The sequence below is a fragment of the Erinaceus europaeus genome, chromosome 15, assembly GCF_950295315.1.
Source record: "Erinaceus europaeus chromosome 15, mEriEur2.1, whole genome shotgun sequence".
Classification (NCBI taxonomy): Eukaryota; Metazoa; Chordata; class Mammalia; order Eulipotyphla; family Erinaceidae; genus Erinaceus; species Erinaceus europaeus.
Window position 1 is genome coordinate 61,845,474 of NC_080176.1, and position 23,263 is coordinate 61,868,736.

Consider the following 23,263-nt stretch of genomic DNA (forward strand, 5'->3'; position numbering starts at 1 on the left):
GAGTTTTCTTTGTATGTTACTGTGGATGGATGTTCCCAATAGCTAGCCATGCCATCCATCCCCTCTCTACAGTTTATTCATGCAGGTGTTTGGTGGGATTTTGAATTTAAGACATTGGAGCTAGAGCTGATTTCTGGCTCATAAATTTAGCATCCCTTTCCTTAACCTAGACCAAAGAGTCAGGATCATGCTTGTTTCTTCTTGGTTATAAGCAATAAAGGACCAACTAGCTAGGCAGTGAGAAGTTAGTTTGTAAACTGCAATTCTCATTTAAATCATTGTACCTTCCATTTACAATTGAGACTTCAGCTCAGAGAAGGAAATAACAATAGAAAGTCTTATATGTCCTTAGAGAGCCTTCCAGTCTGTGAGCCAAGCTGGTTGGTTTGACAGATTATATTTACCTTCAAGGGTTTACAGCTATGAAAGGAGAGCTGTACCTCACTGTCATCCCAACTAAATTTTTCTCTTTGTTCACAGTGCGAGATGAGGACAGAAGCACGGCGGAAAAATCTCCTTATCTTGATTTTGCATTATTTAACGCAAGAAGGGTATGTTACATTGCAAGCACTTACGGTGATTCTTCTCTTTCCCTGACTTCCACTGCACCAGATACAGACTTTTCAAAACAGCTAATAGATTTTAATTTTTTTAAAGTTGTTTTTTAAAATATTTATTTATTTATTCCCTTTTGTTGCCCTTGTTGTTTTATTGTTGTAGTTATTACTGTTGTCATCGTTGCTGGATAGGACAGAGAGAAATGGAGAGAAGGGATGACAGAGGGGGAGAGAAAGACAGACACCTGCAGACCTGCTTAACCACCTGTGAAGCAACTCCCCTGCAGGTGGGGAGCCGGGGCTCGAACTGGGATCCTTAAGCTGGTCCTTGCCTTTGTGCCCGTGCGCTTAACCTGCTGCACTACCACCGGACTCCCATAGACTTTAATTTTTAAAGATGTATTTACTTGGGAGATGGTTAACTGGGGTAGAACACACACTTTACCATGAGTGAGGACCTCGGTGTGAGCCCACAGACTCCACATCTGGGCACTTGTGAAGCTTCCTTCACAAAGGGTGGAGCAATACTATGGTGTCATTCCTTTCCTCTCTCCCTCTCCCTCTGCCTCTGCCTCTGCCTCTGCCTCTGCCTCTGCCTCTCCCTCTCTCCTCCACTCACTCTCCAGTCCAGCCCCCTCTGCAAGGTTGCCCCCTTTCCCCTTGCTCCCTTACCCCAGCTCCCTGTCATCTACTGTGTGCCTCCCTGCGCTACTTTCCTGCCAACCTGCTGCTGCCCTCCAACCCTGGGGGCCCTGGGCCAGCCCAGCTGCCATCTCACCATCCAGAAGGGGGACAGGCCCTAACCCCCTGCCACCACACCCACGCACAGCCCTGGACTCACTCAAGGCCTCCCCTGCCTGCAGCCTGCCCAACAAACAGATTCCTTCTGCCCCTCTCCCCCCTCCAAATCCCTGCCAAGGCCCCCTACACCTGGGCATCAGCAGCCCACACATGCACTTCTCTCCTCCCCTTCCACTTAATTTGCACTAAGGACTAAGGACGGGAAGAGTCTTTCTCTCTTGGTGTAGGGGAGGGAGTTGAGTCTGTCCAATGTCCTGGGGAGCACGAACTGCAAACAATCTACAATGTAACATTTGGGTCTCAGGCCGCCCTCTCCCTCTCCCTCTCCCTCTCCCTCTCCCTCTCCCTCTCCCTCTCCCTCTCCCTCTCCCTCTCCCTCTCCCTCTCCCTCTCCCTCTCCCTCTCCCTCTCCCCTCTGTAGCTTAAAAAGATGTATTTATGGGGCCAGGAAGTGGTGCACCTGGTTAAGCACATGCATTGCAGTGCATGAGGACCTGGGTTCAAGCCCCTGGTCCCCACCTGCAAGGGAAAATCTTCACTTATTGGTGAAGTAAGGCTGAAGGTGTTGCTCTGTCTCTTTCCATCTCTATCTCCCCTCCCCTTTCAATTTCTCTTTCAGTCTCTATCCAGTAGTAAATAAATAAGTAAATAATTTAAAAAGATGTATTTATTTTCTTCTATGAGCTATAGGTATTGAGAGAGAGAGAGAACAACACTCAGTCCTGGAGAATACTGTGCTGTGATGTTGAATTTTTTTTTAAATTAATTAATTTATTTAAGAAAGGAGACATTAACAAAACCCTAGGATAGGAGGGGTACAACTCCACACAGTTCCCACCACCTGATCTCCATACCCCATCCCCTCCCCTGATAGCTTTCCCATTCTCTATCCCTTTGGGAGTATGGACCCAGGGTCATTATGGGTTGCAGAAGGTGGAAAGTCTGGCTTCTGTAATTGCTTCCCCGCTGAACATGGGCGTTGACTGGTTGGTTCATACTCCCAGTCTGCCTCTCTCTTTCCCTAGTAGGGTGGGTCTCTGGGGATGCAGGGCTCCAGGACACAATGGTGAGGTCGTCAGTCCAGGAAGTCTGGTTGGCATCATGCTGGCATCCAGAACCTGGTGAACTGTTTTATTTTTTATTATTTGAGCTATTTCAGAACAGTTTGCTATATATAGAAAAACTGAACCAAGAAAACAGGGTTCCCAGTAAATGGCAACCCTTACTCCCTACCATTTCCTCCCTTTATTTGTTTGTTTTTCCAAGGCAAGGCCTTACCTATGTGTGTTGTCACTACTCTGGAGTCAATTTTATATAGGTAGATGGGGAAAGGAGAGACACTACAACGTGAATCCTTTTCTTGGTGCTTTAACACATCCCATTTAGTGCCAGGGTTAGAATTTGGCCAAGGGCCCACTGAGCTGGCCAACAGTCTCCTCTTACTGACTTCTTTCAGGCCTGGGGTAGAAAGCATAATGATTATGCAAAGAGACTCTCATGCCTGAGGCTCCAAAGTCCCAAGTTCACTCCCCACACCACATTGCCATGAGCCAGAGTGCTCTGGAGGAAAGAAAAAAAAAAAACAACCATCTTGCATAGGTGTAGTTTATTTATTACTATACTGATATGTTATTATTAGCTAAAGTCTATGGTTTACATCAGAGTTCACTCTCTGTTGTGCAGTTGTGTGGGTTTTGACAAATGAAATAATGTCATCCATTCCCCATCATGGCAACATACAGGACAGACTCACTGCTCTCAAAATTCCCTGCCTCTGCTGACTCCTACCTCTCCTCTGAAACAACCCAGACACATACCCCTTTTATCTAGGATACAGCTCATATTCCTCAGTCTTCCTTCTCTCTAGATAAAGGTTTTCGATTTACTTAGACAACCTATGCCTGGGTTCCTCCCTCCCTCTTCTTTTTTGCTATGTCCATTATATAATTGTTGGGTACAAGAAGTTTGGGAGTATTTGAGTCTGGATACCTGCATCATTAAAAATACACTTGAGAAAGTTTGTCAGTAGTACAGTGGGTTAAGCACAAGTGGTACAAAAATACATTTGAAGGGTTGAGTGGTGGTGTATATGTTACAGTGCTCAGGACCTGAGTTCAAGCCTGTCCCCACCTATAAAAGGAAAGCTTCACAAGCAGTAAAGCCATGCTACAGATGTCTCTCTTTCTCTCCCTCTCTGTCTTTCCTCTCTCAATTTCTCTCTGCTTCTATCCAATAAATAAAAAAATAATAAATGAAATATTAAAAAAAACATTCATACAACAATGAGGGTTGCTGAGATGGCAGGAATTATGAGAGGAAAACAGTCGATCCACAGTGTCTGAAAAAAAAATTCTTTTGTAACTGCAGTCAGGAAGAAAATATTCCAGTTTCAGGTTTAGGATTTAGAAAGCAAAGATGGTCGCAGAACTTTAATGGGGTTTGACTAAGGGTAGTATTTAACACCAGGGTATTTTTTGCTCTTTGGAGTTATCATAGTGGCATCTAGAGGGCAGAGGACAGAAGGTGCTACTTCAATGCACAGGGCAGCCTCACTGGCACACCAGAGCGGCTCTAAACATGGAGAGCACCAGGTGGAGACAGTTCTCTTCACCCTGTGCGCCTAACCCATTGTGCTACTGGCCGGCCCCCACAGACAGTTCTCCTTACAGCCAGGGCTGGTTGACCAGCTGCCGGCCTTTCCCCAAAGTCTTAGATGAACAACTCTGCTCCAATAGCTATTAGTAAATTTAACAGCTACTAGAAACAGAAAAATGACTGTAGCTAAAAGACTGGGAAATCTACTAAGATCAGGGTTTGGGGCAGTGGGCAGTTAGGAGAGAAGGAGTGGAATCAGCTTAGATGGAAGTGAAAACTTCTCATAGTCCTCTGAACCATGGCAGCAACAGCTGTTGAGAGCAATCATTGTCTTTTCCCTTTCTTTCTTCCTTCCTTCCTCCCTCCCTTACTTTCTCTCTTCCTCTCTCTTTTTCTGTCTTTCTTTCTTCCTTTTAATAGGGCATAGAGAAATTGAGAAGGAGAAAAAGAGACACCTGAATACCTGCTTCACCACTTATTGAGTTTCCCCCTGTAAGTGTGGGTGGAGACTTGAACATGGCTTCTTAGGATAACTTGTGTGCTCAGCCAGGTACACGACTGCTGAACGCTCCCTGTTGCCTTTTCAGAGACATGACCTTTCGGAGTAGCCTTGAGGAATTTTTCCCTTTACATTGTAACCTCTGTTTGAGGTTGTAAACCTCTTTTCCCATTTGAAGGACACTGCGGGGACACTTTCCAGGTCTATCTCAACCACAAATTCTTTCCAAGTCTTTCCTGAGATCTCTCGTGCTAGATTTGTGGTAGCTTGAGGATCACCTCAAGATAATAAAATTGTGCACAATTCATTTTAAAATGTATGACTTATTTAAAATCAGAAAATCAAATCTTTGTAACTATACCTAAGGATGATTTTATTATTTTAGTCATTAATTAAAGGCTCTTGTTTTGTTTATTTTATTTCATTATTATTTTTTGTCATCACTGGGGCATCACCTCCCCAGGCTGACTATATATATATATATATATATATATATATGGGTTGGTGGGAGACACCACAGAACAGAAGCCTCCTCCAGCATGGTGGTGGGTGAGTTCAAACCTGGGTCTTGTGCATGACAAAGCAGGTGCACTATCTAGGTGAGCTATTTCATCACCCCTTTAGTGTTTTTACTGACAGAATTTCAGATGCCTATGTTTTGGTGACTGTTTTTAACACAGAACCTTTAAACAAACATTGTTAGTGAGCAAACAGATAGTTCCCTTCCCTTGATTGATCAAATGATATTTAATTACAAAATGCAGTCTTTCTTACAACACTTTAATATCATACTTTTGAAATTTTTAATATTAGCCTTTGCCCTGGTAAATGTGATGAACTTCATCATCTTTAGTACAAAAGCATTCCACTTGCAACACAAGCTTTTTCACACATACTTCATATTTGTGTTGAGGATATGAATTGCACTGAGAAAACGGTTCATTCTTTCCATATCACCACTAGCCTTAAACCAGAGAAATGAGTGAGCCCTTTGTGTGAATAACAGGAGGGACAATTAGTTGATATTTGGCTGTTTTACACAAGTAATTCCTGTTATTGTGATGCATTTTTGTTTTATTTTATTTTTTATATTTATTTTCCCTCTTATTTCCCTTTTTTAAAATTGTTGTTGTAGTTATTATTGTTGTTGTTTTGGATGTTGCCTTTGTTGGATAGGACAGAGAGAAATGGAGAGAGGAGGGGAAGACAGAGAGGAGAGAGAAAGACAGACACCTGCAGACCTGCTTCACCACCTGTGAAGTGACTCCCCTACAGGTGGGGAGCCGGGGGCTCAAACCGGGATCCTTATGCTGGTCCTTGTGCTTTGTGCCACGTGTGCTTAACCCGCTACGCTACCGCCTGACTCCCTTGTGATGCATTTTTGTATTCCAGAAGATATGTCAGAAAGAACTGTAAAGACAGAAAGACAAATGAAAACTAACACAGCTAGCTCTTCTTCAGGTGTTGTTGCTTACTGTACAAAATATGCACTTTTTCTTCAGTGGGTGTACAAAACCAATAAATAAAGCAAATGAGGCAGACTCCCAAAGGTATGGCTATGGAATAGAAGCCTTTTCAGACAACTCTTGTGTGAAACTAGAAAAAACAACAAAAAGTCACTGAAAACTCAACAAAATACAACCAGGACTTCTTCAGAAACTTACTAAACCACAGGTGCCAAGTTGAAGATGCTACTATGATTTCATCCTGAACTCCCGGGCCAGATGACCTCACCAATATGTCCAGGAACAACACCTCTCCAGAGCCCTACTCCACCAGGGAAAATAGAAACAGGCTGGGAGTACGAACCAGCATTCCAATGAAAAGCAATTATAAAAGGTGAAAAGCAATTATAAAAGATGGAACTTCTGCCTTCTGCACCCCAAAATAGAATTTTGGCCCATACTCCCAGAGAAAGAGAACTATTAGGGTAAGATCACTAGAGGGCTCTGAACCCCAATTCCTATTCAGGACCTAGAAAGAGAAGAGAAAAAAAGACAGGACATTAGAAAATAGTAATAGGTACAGATGTGATTTCAAAAGGAAGAGAAGGCAGGACCATAGAAAAAATGGGTATATATATATATATATACATATATATGCATATATATACATATATATTATAGAAATAATAACCAACACATATCTGTGACCTTTGGAGATTCATTACAGTTTCCAATGGAGGGAATAAGGATACAGAACTCTGGTAGTGGCAACAGTGTGGAATTGTACCTCTGTTATTTTGTAATTTTGTAAATTGCTAAAAAAAAAAAAAAAGAAAAAATATGCAATTGTTCTTTCTGCCACAAGATGGCCCTTTGCATCTTGAATCAATTAATATTCCGCTACAGTTGATTTTTCTGAGACCCTGTGGGAAAAGAAGCTTTTGGTCAATTAGCAAGATGAAAGGTGAACTACAGATATTTTTTAAAATACATAATAGTGTCAGAAAAAAATAGTCCTGACCTTAGTGAAATGCTAAGAATGCATCAAAGAGCATAGATACTCATGAATTGGAATGAACAATGAGAGAAAGCTTTACAGAAAAGGCAATTTGAGCTGGTCTTGGAAAATGTGTATAATATGAATAGCGAGATGTGATGAACAGAGAAAGAAGGGGCATGGCATATGTGGAACAACATGAAACAGAAATGCATCGACGAAGTGCATGAGAATTGGTGAATTACAGTGGAGGATCATGGGTGGATTCTTGTAGCACTGCATACTTCCCTTTCTCTCCCACTAACTTGCTCATCTGTGTTCATTGCTCTTCCTAAAATCCTGTCTTGTCGCTGTTGACTAAGAACCTCTAGTACCTCCACCTGGGTGCCCTATTAAATTCAGACTTCATTCAGATTCTAACAGTGTAGTAGCAACATGCAGAAGAAGTTTCATTTTCCAGTGATCAATTCCTTTAGGAAATCAGGGGTCCTGGAGACAGTCTATTCCTTTGTTTTTAAGTTGGAGCTCCATGATCCCTGCGGGAGTTCATTATACACTGTGGTGTCAGGAAAGACCACATTTAATACATGTGCTCATCTTCCATCTTGTTTGTTCTGCAAGTAAAGCAAACATGTATGTAGTTTGTTCTGCAAGTAAAGCAAACATGTATGTAGACATTTAAAGCTATGAGGAATAGAGATAAAATGTTAACAGTCCTTCTCTCTGAGTGGTGGAATTTTCATTTCTCTTTATTTTCAATTTGTTTTCTTAAATGATCACAATTGATTACTCCATTCTAAAGAAAACTATTAGCAAAAAGTCTGATTTCATTTTTTTCCCCTGTAAAATGGGAGTTAAGACTTTAAGAGTGGAGGCCTGGTGAGCCATCAGTAAGTGTAGAAGCTCACTTCTTTTATTTATTTATTTATTTATTTTCCCTTTTGAGAAAATTTATTTATTTTTAAAAATTATTTTAAATTATTTTAAAATTATTTAAATTATTTAAATTATTTAAATTATTTAAATTATTTAAATTATTTAAATTATTTAAATTATTTAAATTATTTAAATTATTTTAAATTATTTAAATTATTTTAAATTATTTATATTTAAAAATTATTTATTTTTAAAAATTATTTTTAAAAATTATTTATTTATTTTGAGAAAATTTATTTATTTTCCCTTGTTGAGACGCTCACTTCTATAGGCAGGTGACACTTGGGAATTCTTTGAAATTAGCAAGGACATTGGAAACAATCATGGAAGTCTCTTTCAGGAAAATGCAATCAGAATCTGAGGCAAAGTTGATTTAGATAACCCTCTAGACTTTCATCAAATGGAAAGAATTTCCACCTGCAGAAGGAATTCTTTTTTTTTTTTTTAAATATTTTATTTATTTATGAGAAAGATAGGAGGAGAGAGAAAGAACCAGACATCACTCTGGCACATGTGCTGCTGGGGATCGAACTCGAGACCTCATGCTTGAGAGTCCAAAGCTTTATCATTGCGCCACCTCCCGGGCCACAGGAATTCTTTTTTTTTTCCCTCTGGGGTTATTACTGGGGCTTGGTACCTTCCCTACAAATCCACTGCTCCTCGAGGCTTTTTTTCCCCCCTTTTGTTGCCCTTGTTGTTATTAGTATTGTTGTTGGATAGGACAGAGAAATCAAGAGAGGAGGGGAAGACAGAGAAAGGAAGAGAATGATAGACATTTGCAGACCTGTTTCACTGCCTGTGAGGTGACCCCGCCCCCTGCAGGTGGGTAGCCTGGGGCTCAAACCGAGATCCTTACACCTGTCCTTGTGCTTTATACCATTTGCATTTAATCTGATGCGCTACCTCAACCGGCCCCTAGAAGGAATTCTTAATCTCTGGTCTTCTATGAGCTCCTGAAATTATACTGTTAATTTGTACATATTCACACTGTGTGCATTTTCTTGTTCAGAAGAGAGCCCTTGATTTTAAAAAGAAGTTGTATCCAGGGAGGTAGCTCAGTGAGTAGGGGGCTTGCATGAGTAAGACCCTGGCACAGCATATATTAGAGCAGTGTTCTGGCACAATTAATTAACTAACTAATTAAAAACAAACTTTAAGGGCAATTTAAGAGCTAGGATTACTATCTAAGGGATTAGTTCCAGGAAGTGTCACAGTGAATGGGACACTGAATTTGCAAGCATGAAGTCCTAAATTCAATTTCTGGCATCTCATGTGTCATCTTGTCATCTTGATGTTCTGGCTTTCTCTCTCCTCTATTTTGTGTTCATAAATAAATTCTTTTAAAAAAAAATCTGAGGAATCTCAGAAATTCATAATACAAGGCCCTTATTTTTAGTGCTAAGACCACCAGACAGTCTGGTGACATGTTTAAAGTACTGAATAAGTTTACAAAGACGGTAAATAAACCATTGAGTATCGTTAGGATAGATATGTAGAGTCAGTGCTTTAAGTCACAGTATATTTGCTCATATTTGCTGTGTGAGAGGCTCAAACTCTATAGGCAGACCAAATGATGAAATGTTTATCTCACTCTGTTTAGTCTCTGTGAGCTTGTTATCCCTATTTACTTTTTAAAAATTTATTTCATTTTATTATTACATATTTTGGAGAGTCACTAGGGCTATTTCTGGGGCCAGGTTTCTGCATGAAAATTCCACCACTCCCAGTAGCCTTTTGTTGTTGTTTCTTTGTTTTTTCCTTTCTTTTCTATAATAGACACAGGAAAACGACAGGAAGAAGTTAAAAGGGAGAGGGAAGAGAAAGAACGAGTGACATCTGCAGGTGGGGATCAGGGACTTGAACACATGCCCTCAAGTATAGTAAAATCTGTACTCTATTGTGTGTGCCACCACCCAGCCCCCTACCTTTATTCTTTACATGCAATGTTAATATTTTTTTCCCTTTTCCTCTGTAACATGGCCAGATATTTGGATGCAGCCAATGCTTTGGAGCAAGAAAGTAAATTTGGGTTACGACGCTTTGAAGTTTGTGACAACGTTGATCTTGAAACTATTTTGATGGAATATGAGAGCTATTATTTTGTAAAATTTCAGAAATACCCCAAAATTATCAAAAAGACACCAGATACAGGTACATGGATATTTTCTAGAAATAAGGCTTTATCCTGTCTTTAAGATCAGTGCTTCTTCATATATTTTCAGGTAGATGGCTGATGGAACAGGAAGACAAGTTGTGTCACTTCTTTTAGAAACAATGCAATTTAAATATGATTGTCTAGATATCGCCGGCTTCCCTCAAGTCATATTGGCATTTATTTGAAGAATGAGTGTTTTAGAGCAGTGAAAGCAAAACCCCAGTGTGTCAGAGGTGGTTCTTAGAAGACCACCATCACTTTAATTTCTTTAGAGATGGAAAGAGTTATTGGAAGAGGAAAATGACAGAAGAATCTTTTCTTGTTAGGAAGACCTATTATCTATCTGGAAAATAACATGAAAATGAGTACTGGTGATGTTAATAGCTCATGTATAGATAATGAAATGCTTTTGAAGGCCATCAATCCAGATAATGATCAGTGTAATGCAGAGACCCAGGACAGGTTAGCAGTCAAGGAGGCTGGCTGGAGGAAAGATCTCAAGTGAGGGCCTTGTATTTTGTTGTAACATTGACTTAGATGTCTGTAAGTGGGGGAAGTAATTATAAACCAAGGGAGATCATTGTCCTGTTTACAAGGTGCTTGTTAAGCCACAGATGTTAACATTTCATGTAGGGACCAGGAAACCAAGAGGAACATCGATTAAAAACAACCAGGGCCAAATCTCAGGGCTGGAGGGGGTCAGAGAGAAGTAGTTTATCTGTGTCCCCTTGCAGTGCAGGATTCAAAGTCTGGCATCCTTATCTGGTTATTAGATTTGGGTCTTGTCAAAGACAGTACTGGTTCTTAACCATTGGGCAACAAAGACTACTGACGTGATCTCATTTCTAGACTGCTAGTTCTGATCTAACTGGAAACCACATTCTCCTGGGATGTTGGACATAGTCTTTACTGTAAGGAAGACTGACAGAATATGGCTGATAAAGTGTTCCCACCAGCCTCATGCAGTTGTCCTGGTGTCCCACACACCACAACTAAATGGTGTAAGGTCTTGAAGCGTAATGAGGTAGTAACTGTAAAGCCAGCGTGTATTGCATTTGCCAGTAGTTTCAATGATTCCAGCCTATTTCAATTTTTTTTTTTACACTTCACCACTGAAATTTTTTTTACCACTCCTGTCACTAAAGGTCTGTGTCCCCATATCTACCCCCATATATAACCACTATAGTTCTCCCACAGTCTTGGAAACAGGTTGATATTTTCTTTTTTTCATATTTGGATATTCAGTGATCTATATTACATACATGAGTGGAACCATTCTGTTAGTTGTCCTTCACCTCCTGACTTGCTTCACTAAGCATCATCTTCTCTAATTCCATTCACTTTATACCAAAGAACACAATATCATCCCTTTTTTGCTGCATAATACTCTGTTGAGTATATGTTCCATATTTTTTAATCCAATCATCTGTCGAAGGGTATTTTGGTTGTTTCTAACTTTTTGCTATTGTGAAGAAGGCTGCTGCTATAAAGATGGAGGTGCATATATCCATTCAAATTATGTGCCTAGCAGTGGAATTGCTGGGTCATAATATATTTCCATTTGTATTTGTTTAAGGATTCTCCAGACTGTTCTCCAGAGTGGTTGCATCAGTTTACGTTCCCACCAGGAATGTAGTAGAGTTCCTCTCTCTCCACATCCTTTCCAACACTTATCTTCTCTTGTTTTATTGATGGAGCCCATTCTCACAGGTGTGGGGTAGAATCTCAAAGTGATTTTAATTTTCATTTCTCTAAGATGAGTGAATTAGAACATTTCCACACATGTCTGTGGGCCATATGTATCTCTTCTTTAGAGAACCATTTATTCATATCTTCTGTCCACTTTTTAATTGGGTTGTTTTTTTTTTTTTTTTTTTTTTGAGCTGTAGGAATTCTTTATAGAGGCTTGACATTAACTGCTTATCTGAAGTATAGTGTGCAAATATCTTTTCCTATTTGCTGGGTTTCCTATTTATCCCTATGGAATTTTTTTTTTCTTTTCTCCAGGGTTATTGCTGGGCTCGGTGCCTGCACCATGAATCCACCGCTCCTGGAGGCCATTTTTCCCCCTTTTGTTGCCCTTGTTGTTGTAGCCTCGCTGTGGCTATCATTATTGCCATTGTTGATGTCGTTTGTTGTTGGATAGGACAGAGAGAAATGGAGAGAGGAGGGGAAGACAGAGAGGGGAAGAGAAAGATAGACACCTGCAGACCTGCTTCACCGCCTGTGAAGCGACCCCCCTGCAGGTGGGGAGCCGGGGGCTCGAACCGGGATCCTTACGCTGGTCCTTGTGCTTTGTGCCACATGCGCTTAACCCACTGCGCTACCGCCCGACCCCCCCATGGAATTTTCTTTTGATGTGTAAAAGTTTCTTAATTTGATATAGTTCCCTTTATTCTTTTTTGGTTTTGTTTCCTTTGCCCATAGGGTGGAGTCTCTAAATATGTCTGTTAAGGTTCTGAAATGTTTCACCAATATATTCTTCTATGCATTTTATAGCTTCAAGTCTAATATCCAGATCGTTGATGCATTTTGAGTTAATTTTGGTGCATGGTCCTGCCTATTTAATATCTGAGACCTTTGAAGACTTTCTTTGTGTGGAAATATTAAAGGAGGCATCTTTCTCTTTGTTGATCATTTCCTTTCTCTCTTGATGAGAACAGCTTAGCGTTTCTGGTTTCCAAAGAGTATAACACAAATGCTAAAAACAATGTAAAAGAATAAATATAACAGAGGACTTCTTGTCTCTTAAAAATTAAACTCTTTGGGAGCTGGACGGTGATGCAATGGGATAAGTGCACATGGCGGAAAGCACATGGACTGGCATCAGGATCCTGGTTCAAGCCCCCAGATTTCATGTACAGGGGCGTCACTTCACGGGTGGTGAAGCAGGTTTGCAGGTGTCTATATCTTTCTCTCCCCCTCTCTATCTTCCCCTCTTCTCTCGATTTCTCTCTGTCCTATCCAAGAACAATGACAACAATAATAACAACAACGACAATAAACAACAAGGGCAACAAAAGGGAAAAAATTTTAAAAAATTAAACTCTTCCTTTTTTTTTTTTTTCCTATAGCTGAAAATAATCTACCACCAAGAAGTGGAGGGAAGGCCAGAAGGTAATGTAAAGGGTGATTCATATTGACCAACTCAGTGTAGGGATTTATAGGATCTGTTTCCAGATTTTTCCAGTGCAGCTCCACAACTGTCTACCCATTATTAGACTGAGGTTCTGTGACCTTGGTGTCCCTGCCCTGGGGGCCATGCATCTTACCAGTGGATATCCAGGATATGGTCCTAGGTCTGTCCATTCTCCTGGTTTTTTCTCAAATAATTGCATCCATGTAGACTCTGTTTCTTGACAAAGTGGTCTGAAAAGGATAGACCTCAGAGATGAGAAGAGCCAGATTCTCTTCCTAGCTTTTCTTTTTCCATGCTTGGAGCAAGTTTCTGACATATAGTGGGTTCCCACACATAGTGAAGACCCGGGACATACTATTTCTCCCTTTTTGACCCCCTAGCAGGTGGAGGGACAGCCGGGGGCTCAAACCGGAATCCTTACCCTGGTCCTTGCACTTCACGCCATGTGTGCTTAGCCCCCTGTACTACCGCTAGGGCCCCCTGTTATTTATTTATTTTGCCAGAGCACTGCTCAGCTCTAGCTTCTGGTGCTACCAGGGACTGAACGTGGGACCTAGCAACCTCATGCATAAAGAAGCTGGTGCTATACCTCTGGTTACCCAATCCTATGTTTCTTAATATAAGTGAAAGGACTCTTCTCCTTTGCACCTTTCCCCAGGTCTGTGTGCTACTGCTTAAGAAGGTAGGAGAAGCAATGGGGGGATGCTCGTAAAGCGATGTGTCTTGGGAATATGAAGCTAGGGAATATGGGGAGGAAATGACAAAGGTGAGTCAGGGGCCACCAGGAGGACGTGGGCCTGCTGTCCCAGTCTTGGAGGAACCTTGTGGGCCACAGAAGCAGGTCAGAACCAGGAAGACTGGGGAGGATGGCTTAGAAGGAAGCTGCCTGCTGAGGTAAATCTACCTTCTTGCTGAACTTGTGTTGAATGTGCTCCACAGAACTGTAACTTTGTTTTGCTCTGTTTTGTGCAGCTCCTTGGGAATGAACCCATTGCTCAACTTCTCCTCCCCTCTTTTTATAAAAGAGAGAAAAACGGGGCAAAGAAGAAAGAGGGAGAGACCTAGAGGAGAAACAATACAACACTGCTTCAGCATGCAGGCAGCTTCCTTAGTGCTGTCCTTGACGCATTCATGCGGTGCTAAGGCTAGAACCCCATGCTTTACCCAGGGAAGGCATGCATTCCAAGCCAGAGCCCTGGAACCCTCGTGACAAGTATCATATACATATAGAGGTGTAAAACTACTCCCACAGAATTTTCCAGCAATGGGAACCAAGGCTAGAGCAATGAAAAGAAAGAAAGGAAACACTGAGGGCTAGGCGGTGGTGCCACCAGTAAAGCACACATGTTACCATGTGCAAGGATTTGGCTTGAAGCCTCGAGTGCCCACTTATAAGGGGGGAAGATTCAAAAGTGGTGGGGCAGGCTGTAGGTACCGCTCAGTCTCCGTCATAACTAAAAATAAGTATATAGCTTTAAAAAGAAAATGTTCTTAATTCCCTTAAATTTCATGATTGGAATAATTTTTTCCAAAGTCTTTGTTCTCTCCCCCAGGATGATGAATGACAGTTGTCAAAATCTCCCCAAGATTGATCAGCCAAGGCCTCGGTCCAAAACCACAGTGGGGAAACCAGGGGACAGCAGATCACCCCACAAGGAGAATCCCAAACAGGTGGGACAAAATTTTAAGATCACAGGTGGCTGAAAAGAAATCACTAGAAGGCGCCAGATGGTAGCGCAGCAGGTTAAGCGCACATGGCACGAAGCACAAGGACCAGCATAAGGATCCCAGTTCGAGCCCCTGGCTCCCCACTTACAGGGGAGTCGCTTCACAGGCGGTGAAGCAGGTCTGCAGGTGTCTATCTTTCTCCCCCCCCTCTGTCTTCCCCTCCTCTCTAGATTTTCTTTGTCCCGTCCCACAACAACAACTATAACAACAAGGGCAATAAAAAGTGAGAAGAAAAATGGCCTCCAGGAGCAGTGGATTCATAGTAGAGGCACTGAGCCCCAGCAATAACCCTGGAGGCAAAAAAAACAAAAATCCAAGAAGTCGCACTTTTTTTTTTTTTTAAAGACCTGAAGACCTGTGCCTTTTTAATCATTAAGCTGTAGACTTGCTTCCTATATGCTGATTAAAACCCAGACCAAAACAAAACAAAACAAAACAAAACAAACAAAAAAACCCAGACAAACCCCTAGGTTTGCCTTTTTTTTTTTTTTTTTTTTTTTTTAAGATTTGTGAAAGAGAAAAGCAGAACCTTACTCTGGCACATGTGGTGCTGGTGCTCAAACTTAGCAAACTCAGGTGTGCAAGCCCTGCGCTGCACTATGCTGCACAGTTATAACACGACTGTCTTGATCTTTCTTCCCTCCCTCCCTCCCTCCCTCCCATCCTTCCTTCTTTTCTTTTTCCATCCCTTCCTTCCTCCTTTCCCCTCCCTTCCTCCCTCCCTTCCTTCCTTCTTTCCTTTCTTCCTTCCTCTCTCCCTCCCTCCCTCCCCCCCCTCTTACTTCCTTCCCTCTCTTTTGCCACCAGGATGATTGCTAGGGTTGGGTGCCTGCACAAAGAATCCACTTCTCTCATTAGCAATTTTTCTTCTCTCTCTCTCTAACTTGACAAGACAGAAAGAAATTGAGAAGGGAGCAGAGATATAAAGGGAAGAAGAAAAAGAGACATCTGCATTCTTCCCTTACTTGTAAAACTTCCCCCTTGCAGGTGGGTAGCAGGGATTTGAACTTGGATCCTTGCACATGGTAATGTGTGCGCTCAACTGGGTGGACCACCACCCAGCCCCCTGCATAATGTTTCTTAATTTGAATGGGAGGACTCCTTCCTGCCCCCAACGTGATATCTTATCTTTATTGTAATATTTCTTTCTGAGTGCTGAGTGATGGGTCTCAGTGGGTAAGTCCTGAGCCCCATTAGAGCAGAAGGCCTGGCTTCATTGATCGAGCTGCCCAAGTTCCATTGATTGGACCTCTCATCCATAGAAACTGCAAGCTGCAGGTCTTCCTGTCCAGCAGCACGTTGCTGGGTTCCCAGCAGTCAGTTTGTGACATTTTCTGGTGTAACTGGGTCTCAGTGTATTCTGTTGAGTTTCTACAAGGTGCTTAGGGTTGGTCCCCATAGGATTTCCCGGGGGTGGAGATGAGCAGTTTAGAGGAGAGAACTCAGCTGGTAGGTGAAATCCACAGTTCCTGTGTGACCTCAAGATCCATACTGTCACTTCCAGGTTCAGGACAAAACAAGTTAATCAACTGAAAAAGAATGTTGAGGATATCCGTGTTAGAAAGGAGGAGCCCAGCAAGACAGTTCAGCTGGGGGGGGGGTGCCTGCTTTGTAGCCTAGCTTTGGGCCTCCCAATGTGCCACATGGTACTACGATGGCAAGGCTGAGAGGGAGGGGCAAGGGTCTCTGGTGCTCTGAAGTCTCTCTCTCAAAAAGTCAACTAAGATCAGTGAAGTCCCAACAATGGCAAAAACAAACAAACAAACAAATAAATATCATGAATTTCAGTGGGTCAAAGGAAGCTCTTGCCTTTAAGGAAATCATGTGGCCTGGTACTGCAGTTTAACTCAGAAGAAAAGTGGAAGTGAGGCAGGATGAGTTGCACAGGGAGCTGGCTGCTGGCGTCACCTCTCCAAACTCAGCCATGTCCTGCTATAAACACCCTCTGGTCACAGGAGACAAAACAAACCAATGTGTGAGGATGGGGTGAGTCATGGACATACACTCTATAGGAAAAGAGAACTGAGGCTTCCAGGGATAGCACCCTCCAGACAGTGCAGGTTTATTGCTGGTTCATCTTGTTCAGTCTGCATGGAGGAGTTCATATTCCACTGGGGGTTTGCCATTTTTAAGGACTGAGTTCAGCATTTGGTGTGAGCTGATGAAATAGGCAGACACAGCAAGCATCCCCACAGCTGACTGTCTCTCATTGTTGTCTATTCTCCAGCAGGCTGTCCATAACTCGAGCGTGGAGAGTGCTAACTTTGGCTTGAACGTATCTGGAATCAGCAAAGGCTCTGGAGAAGAAAGGGTTCGCCCCCAGAAAGTCAGTGCATCTTCTTAGCCCAACACTGGAAGGGCAAAAACCTATTTTAAAAACAAACAAAAAATTTAAATTGTATTATGATCCAGTGAAATATGTAGTGATCAAAGGTCGGCCATGTGGTAGGTGAGCCCTGGGTAGGATAAGAGCCCCAAGGGTTGAACCTGAACCTTCTTTCTGGGTGAGTGAATAGCCCATCTCTAAAGTGATCAGTTTTATAATTTGCAAATTGAGGGGTTCAAGAAAGGGGTTTTGGGATTTCATTTTCATTTTCTTTTCTCTTTCCTTTTATTGGGAATTACTGGTTTACAGCCAAAAGTAAAAGACAGTAGTTTGTGTATGTGGAACATTTCTCAGTTTTCCACATAACAGCTCAACCCCCTTTAGGTCCTCTTCTGCCATCATGTTCCAGGACCTGAACCCTCCCTGTCATCCCAGAGTCTTCTACTTTGGTGTAATACAACAATCCCAGTCCAAGTTCTGCTTTGTGTTTTCTTATTTTTCAACTTTTTAAAAACTATATAATTAGTGACTTAATAATGATCGACAAGATTGTGGGATAAGATATGTACAATTCCATACAATTCCCGCCACCACTGGAGTGCCATATCCCATCTCTTCCATTGGAAGGTTCCCTATTCTTCATCTCTCTGGGAGTATGGACCAAAGACCTCTATGGGGTGCAGAAGGTGGGGGGGGGTCTGGCTTCTGTAATTGCATGTAATTGCATCTCTGCTGGACATGACAGGTTGATCCATAACCCCAGCATGTCTCTACCTTTCCCTAGTGGATTATGGCTCTGGTGGAGTGAGGTTCCAGGACATTGGTGGGGTTGTCTGCCCAGGGAAGTCAGGTTGGCATCATGGTAGTAATTTTCAACATTTTTTTATTAGTGATTTAATAATGATCAATAAGAGGGATACAACTCCATACAATTGCAACCAACAGAGTTCTGTATCCCTTCCCCTCCATTGGACGGTTCCCTATTCTTTGATCCATTTGGAGTTGATTTTTGTTTCTGGCGAGATAAAGTGGTTCAGTTTCATTCTTCTGCATGTTTCAACCCAGTTTTCCCAGCACAATTTATTGAAGAGAGCCTCCTTCCTCCATTTAATGCTTTGGGCCCCCTTATCAAAGATTAGATGTCCATAGGTGTGGGGATTTATTTCTGGGCTTTCAATTCTGTTCCACTGGTCTGTGTGCCTATTTTTGTTCCAGTACCATGCAGTTTTGATGATGATGGCTTTATAATATAGTTTGAGATCTGGGAGTGTGATGCCTCCATTTCTGTTTCTTTTCCTCAAGATGGTTTTGGCAATTCTACATGTTTTGGTTCCCTATTCTTTACCCTCTGGGAATATGGACCAAAGATCTTTATGGGGTGCAGAAAGTGGAAGGTCTGGCTTCTGTAATTGCTTCTTCACTGGACATGGGCGTTGACAGGTCAATCTATACCCCCCAGCCAGTTTCTATCTTTCCCTAGTGGGGTAGGGCTCTGGTGAGGTGGGATTCCAGGACACATTGGTGAGGTCATCTGCCCAGGGAAGTCAGGTTGGCATCATGGTAGCATCTGCAATTGATGGCTGAAAGGCAGTAAGATATAAAGCAAAACAATTTGTTTAATAATCAGGAACCTAAAGGTAAGAATATAGAAGATGAGATTTGGGGTCTCCATTTTGGAAAAAGCCAGGAAGTCTATTTTAGGTCTATCCCAAGGGGCCCGTGACTTTACTAATTTTGCCTGAGCCTGACAGTTAGCCTGACAGCTAACTCTGTAAATAAAATTATTTAAAAAAATACCAACATGGGAGGTCAGGTGGTAGCGCAGTGGGTTAAGTGCACATGGCACAAAGTGCAAGGACTGGCGTAAGGATCCCAGTTTGAGCCCCTAGCTCCTCACCTGCGGGGGAGTCTCTTCACAGGTGGTGAAGCAGGTCTTCAGGTGTCTCTTTCTCTCTCCCTCTCTATCTTCCCCTCATCTCTCCATTTCTTTTTGTCCTATCCAACAATGAATGATATCAACAGTAACAATAATAACCACAACAAGAGCAACGAAAGGGGGGAAAAATGGCCTCTAGGAGCAGTGGATTCATGGTGCAGGCACTGAGCCCCAGCAATAACCTTGGAGGCAAAAAAAAAAATACCAACGTGTTTTTATTGATCATAATGTCCAAGTTTGTAATTTTTTGAGTCATCTTGTTGACCAAATTCCCAAACCATAGGATTTCTGACTTACCACAGTCCAGCTCTTATCAGCCAAACTGAATTGTGGTGTGTGTGTGTGTGTGTGTGTGTATGTATAAAGGACACCGAAGCATCTCCCTGGAAATTAAGGGAGAAAGCTCATCAGTCTGAAGAGTATCCTTTCAAGGATCTCACTTATTTAGTTAGAAGTCAGAGAGCACATCTGAATCAGTTTCTCAACTGGCAAAATATTCCCTTGGGCATCAGCAGTCTTAGTGTGTTTTCAGTACATAAAGACTTTATGGCATTTTTTTTTTTTTGTGAATATCTCCTGTTGATATAAATGGATATTTCTCATCAGGTCAAAGGAAAGCTCTATCTAATCTACCACTTAGCCTTTGAGAGGCTGACTATAAATTCTCTTACCAGAAGAAACGTCCTCAGCATAAAATAACTTCATATGTTAATAAACCGAATGCAGATGTAGAGGCTGAGGCCCAGCTTCTAAATGTCTTTTATTACCTTGTTAGTATTTCTAATTTCTGGATTCCCAAGTGGCCCTTGCTAACTTTGTAGGTGTGCTTTTTTGTTTTTAGGTTTTTTTTCTTTTCAAAATTTTATTATGATTTAATAATGATTAACAAGACTGTAAGATAACAGAGGGCGTAACTCCATATAGTTCCCACCATGCCTTCTATTGGAAACTTTCCTATTCTGTATCCCTCTGGGAGTATGGACTATAATTCTTTATCGGGTGCAGAAGGTAGGAGTTCTGGCTTCTGTAATTGCTTGTCTGCTGGACATGAGTGTTAGCAGGTAGATCCATACCCCCAGCCTGTTTCTATCTTTCCCTAGTGGGGTAGGGCTCTGGAGAGGTGAGACTTCAAGACACATTGATGAGGTTATCTTCCCAGGGAATTCAGAATGAAATCACAGTAGCATCTGCAACTTGGTGGCTGAAAAGCAGTAAGATATATAGCAGGAAAAAATGTTTAATAAACAGGAATGCAAAGGTAGGAATATAGCAAATGAAATTAGGGGTCTTCAGGTGAGAAGAAGCTAGGAAATCTATTTTAGGTATATTCCAAGGGGTCCATGACTAATAATTTTTGTCTGAGCCTGATAGCTAACATGCAGGTGGACTAAAATTATTGTCTGGGAAGAAAAAAGAAAATGATAACCTAAACTGTACTTCCTTATACCCTAAAATTAATTAGACATGACACTAGGTCTACAAGTATGTAGAAGAAAACAGAGAGAATCTTTGTATTCTTGAAGTCAGCAATGACTTCTTAGACAAGATTTAAAATTATAAACTATCAAAGAAAACAGTAACAATTTGGGTTTCATAAAAATTAAAAAGTTTCTACTTCATATAACAGGCATGAAGAAAATGTATTGATTAAACAGTAGACTATCAGAAAATATTATCATTAGATATGACTTATAAAGCGTCGGTGCACAGAATACATGAATTCACAGAGCTGCCACTCCCTACTAAGAGAGGTGTTAAAACGAATTGGAAATGATACTCACAAAATACCTTGCATGTCTGTTTTGTGCCAGGCATTCTACTATTATTCAGTGTATAGTACACTGTCACTGAAGGTACATCACAGTCAATGACTAGGAACTTTCTTTGGGTCAATGAGTTGCCCGTGTGTGGACAGTTTTAAAAGAACGAGTTAGAAGCCAGACCTCCCACCTTCTGCACCCCATAATGACCCTGGGTCCACACCCCCCAGAGAGATAAAGAATAGGAAAGCTATCAGGGGAGGGGGTGGGATACAGAGTTCTGGTGGTGGGAATTGTACCCATCTTATCCTATGGTCTTGTTGGTGTTTCCATTTTATAAATTAATTAATTAAAAAAACAAAAAATCTAGTACATTTTGAAACAAACAAAAAGACTGTTATGTGGAAACCTGAGAAATACTACCCATGTACCAGCTACTGTCCTTTACTGTTGACTATAAGCCATTAATCCCCCCGATAAGAGAAACAAAACAAAACAAAAAAAGAATGAGACTATGTCGGGAAACAGACAAGTAAAAAAATAGAATGTTATGTGTTAGGAGCTGAAAAAAATGTATGATTTTTTTTTTCAAATAGACTTCATTCTGAAAGATTTACTCACAAGTATTTTTGTCATTTTATGGGAGGGGTAATGGTCTATAGTACAGTTAGTTGTTGACACATGGGTACAGTTCCTCATCTCACCATGACAGATATCTGTAAAACACTCTCACCCCCAATTAGGTCCTTTTCCACCATCAGGCGCCAGGACCCCAAAGCCACCCCTTTCCCCCTTTCCTTGCTCTTCTTCCCCAGACTCCTTTGTGTTGGTGCAATGCATCAAACCCAGTGCAAGTTTACTTTGTGTCTCCCCGTTGTGTTCTGGTTTTGTAGTTTATTTTTTTAAGAGTGCTCCCTATGAGAAAATCATCTCATTCAATATTAACACAGGACTTTGCTTTGTATTTTTTTTAAACTTCACTTTAAGTTTGCCCTACTGATCGTAGTACATAAATGTGTCTTGCTGTAATGAATGTGTGCTGTTAAACATAGCCGTTCCTCATGTTTGAATGTGGTAAATAACCAATATTCCCTAACAGGGTCAAATCATTGACTTCCGAGGGCTGCTCACAGATGCCATCAAAGGAGCCAGTAGTGAACTTGGCCTGAACAGCTTTGACTGTAACCCAGACCCCTCAGTAAGTGTCTGAGAGGCAATGTTCTTACCAGCTGCCAAAAACCAGACAACTTTGTACTCAGAGAAATCCCAAGATCAACTTGAAGGTCATAACCATCTGATACCACCTGTGTCACCAAGATCCAGCTTTTCTTTTTCTTTTTTTTAAATATTGTATTTATTTATTTATTATTGGATAAAGACAGAGAGAAATTGAGAGGGGAGGCAGGAATAGAGAGAAAGAGAGACAGAGAGACAACCTGTAGAAGACCTGCTTCACTGTTTGTAAGGCTTTCCCCCTGCAGGTGGGGACCAGGGGCTTGAACCTAGGATCTTGCACACTGTAATATGTGCCACCGCCTGGCCCCCAGTTTTTTCCCCTAAATTAGAAAGCAGCTTTGTAATGTGAGGCTTTCTGTCCTCTTCATCAGGAGCGATTGCTGAAACCTCTGAGTGCATTTATTGGCATGAACAGTGAGATGCGAGAACTGGCAGCTGTGGTAAGCCGGGTAAGATCTGATATTCAATTCACAAATTTACGGAGACGACTGGGGCTCCTGGAGCATTGTGGGCTGCTTCTTTTATTAATAACAATAAATATGATCATTTATTTATAAAGTGCCCCCACTTGCAAAGGCACTCATATTGTTTAGAAGCACAATAATGCATGATAAATAAATTATAGAATCATAAAATTACAATATAAAAAGCCCACCATCTCACTGTAAAGGCCAAGAAAGAGAAAATGGCTTAGAAAGGAAGGGACAGGTGAAAGTTTAGATGACTGCCATTAGTCAGGGAAAGAGGGACTCTTGGAGAAAGAGAAAGCATGCCATGCCTGCCTCTCATTTATATAGTCAAAGCCTAGAAAAGCAGCAGTATGAAGAGCCTGCTGATTTCATCATTGGGAATTTCCATGAAAAGCAAGCTTGTTGGAAGATCTTACCATTCAGACCTGCTCACCCTGGGACCTAAAGTCAGTAAAGTCTAATGATTGGTGATCTAGGCATTGTAATTGCTTGACCAGGATTTAGGATCTTGAACTTCCTCTTTCTACCTGTGTGGTTTGGAGCCAGTCTTTGGAAAAGACTAGATTTTGGATTTCAGGAGACATTTGTAATTTCTGGCAATCTCAGACTCAGTGGGAAAATGACACATTCACAAGCTCAGAGAGATGTTTAAAACTGGCATTAAGTAGTTTGTACATTGTTTC

At 41.5% G+C, this 23,263-nt stretch overlaps 1 protein-coding gene across 2 annotated transcripts in view; it reads left to right on the top strand.

Annotated features, from left to right (window-relative positions):
- KATNAL2 (katanin catalytic subunit A1 like 2) overlaps positions 1-23,263 on the top strand; it is a 94,890-nt gene that overhangs the window by 17,406 nt on the left and 54,221 nt on the right. For both annotated transcript variants that reach the window (XM_060173829.1, XM_060173830.1), the window contains exons 2-8: positions 481-551; positions 9,815-9,981; positions 13,060-13,102; positions 14,678-14,795; positions 17,080-17,178; positions 21,974-22,072; positions 22,482-22,559. In XM_060173829.1, the coding sequence (XP_060029812.1) occupies positions 481-551; positions 9,815-9,981; positions 13,060-13,102; positions 14,678-14,795; positions 17,080-17,178; positions 21,974-22,072; positions 22,482-22,559 (675 nt within the window). The remainder of the gene's footprint in view (positions 1-480; positions 552-9,814; positions 9,982-13,059; positions 13,103-14,677; positions 14,796-17,079; positions 17,179-21,973; positions 22,073-22,481; positions 22,560-23,263) is intronic.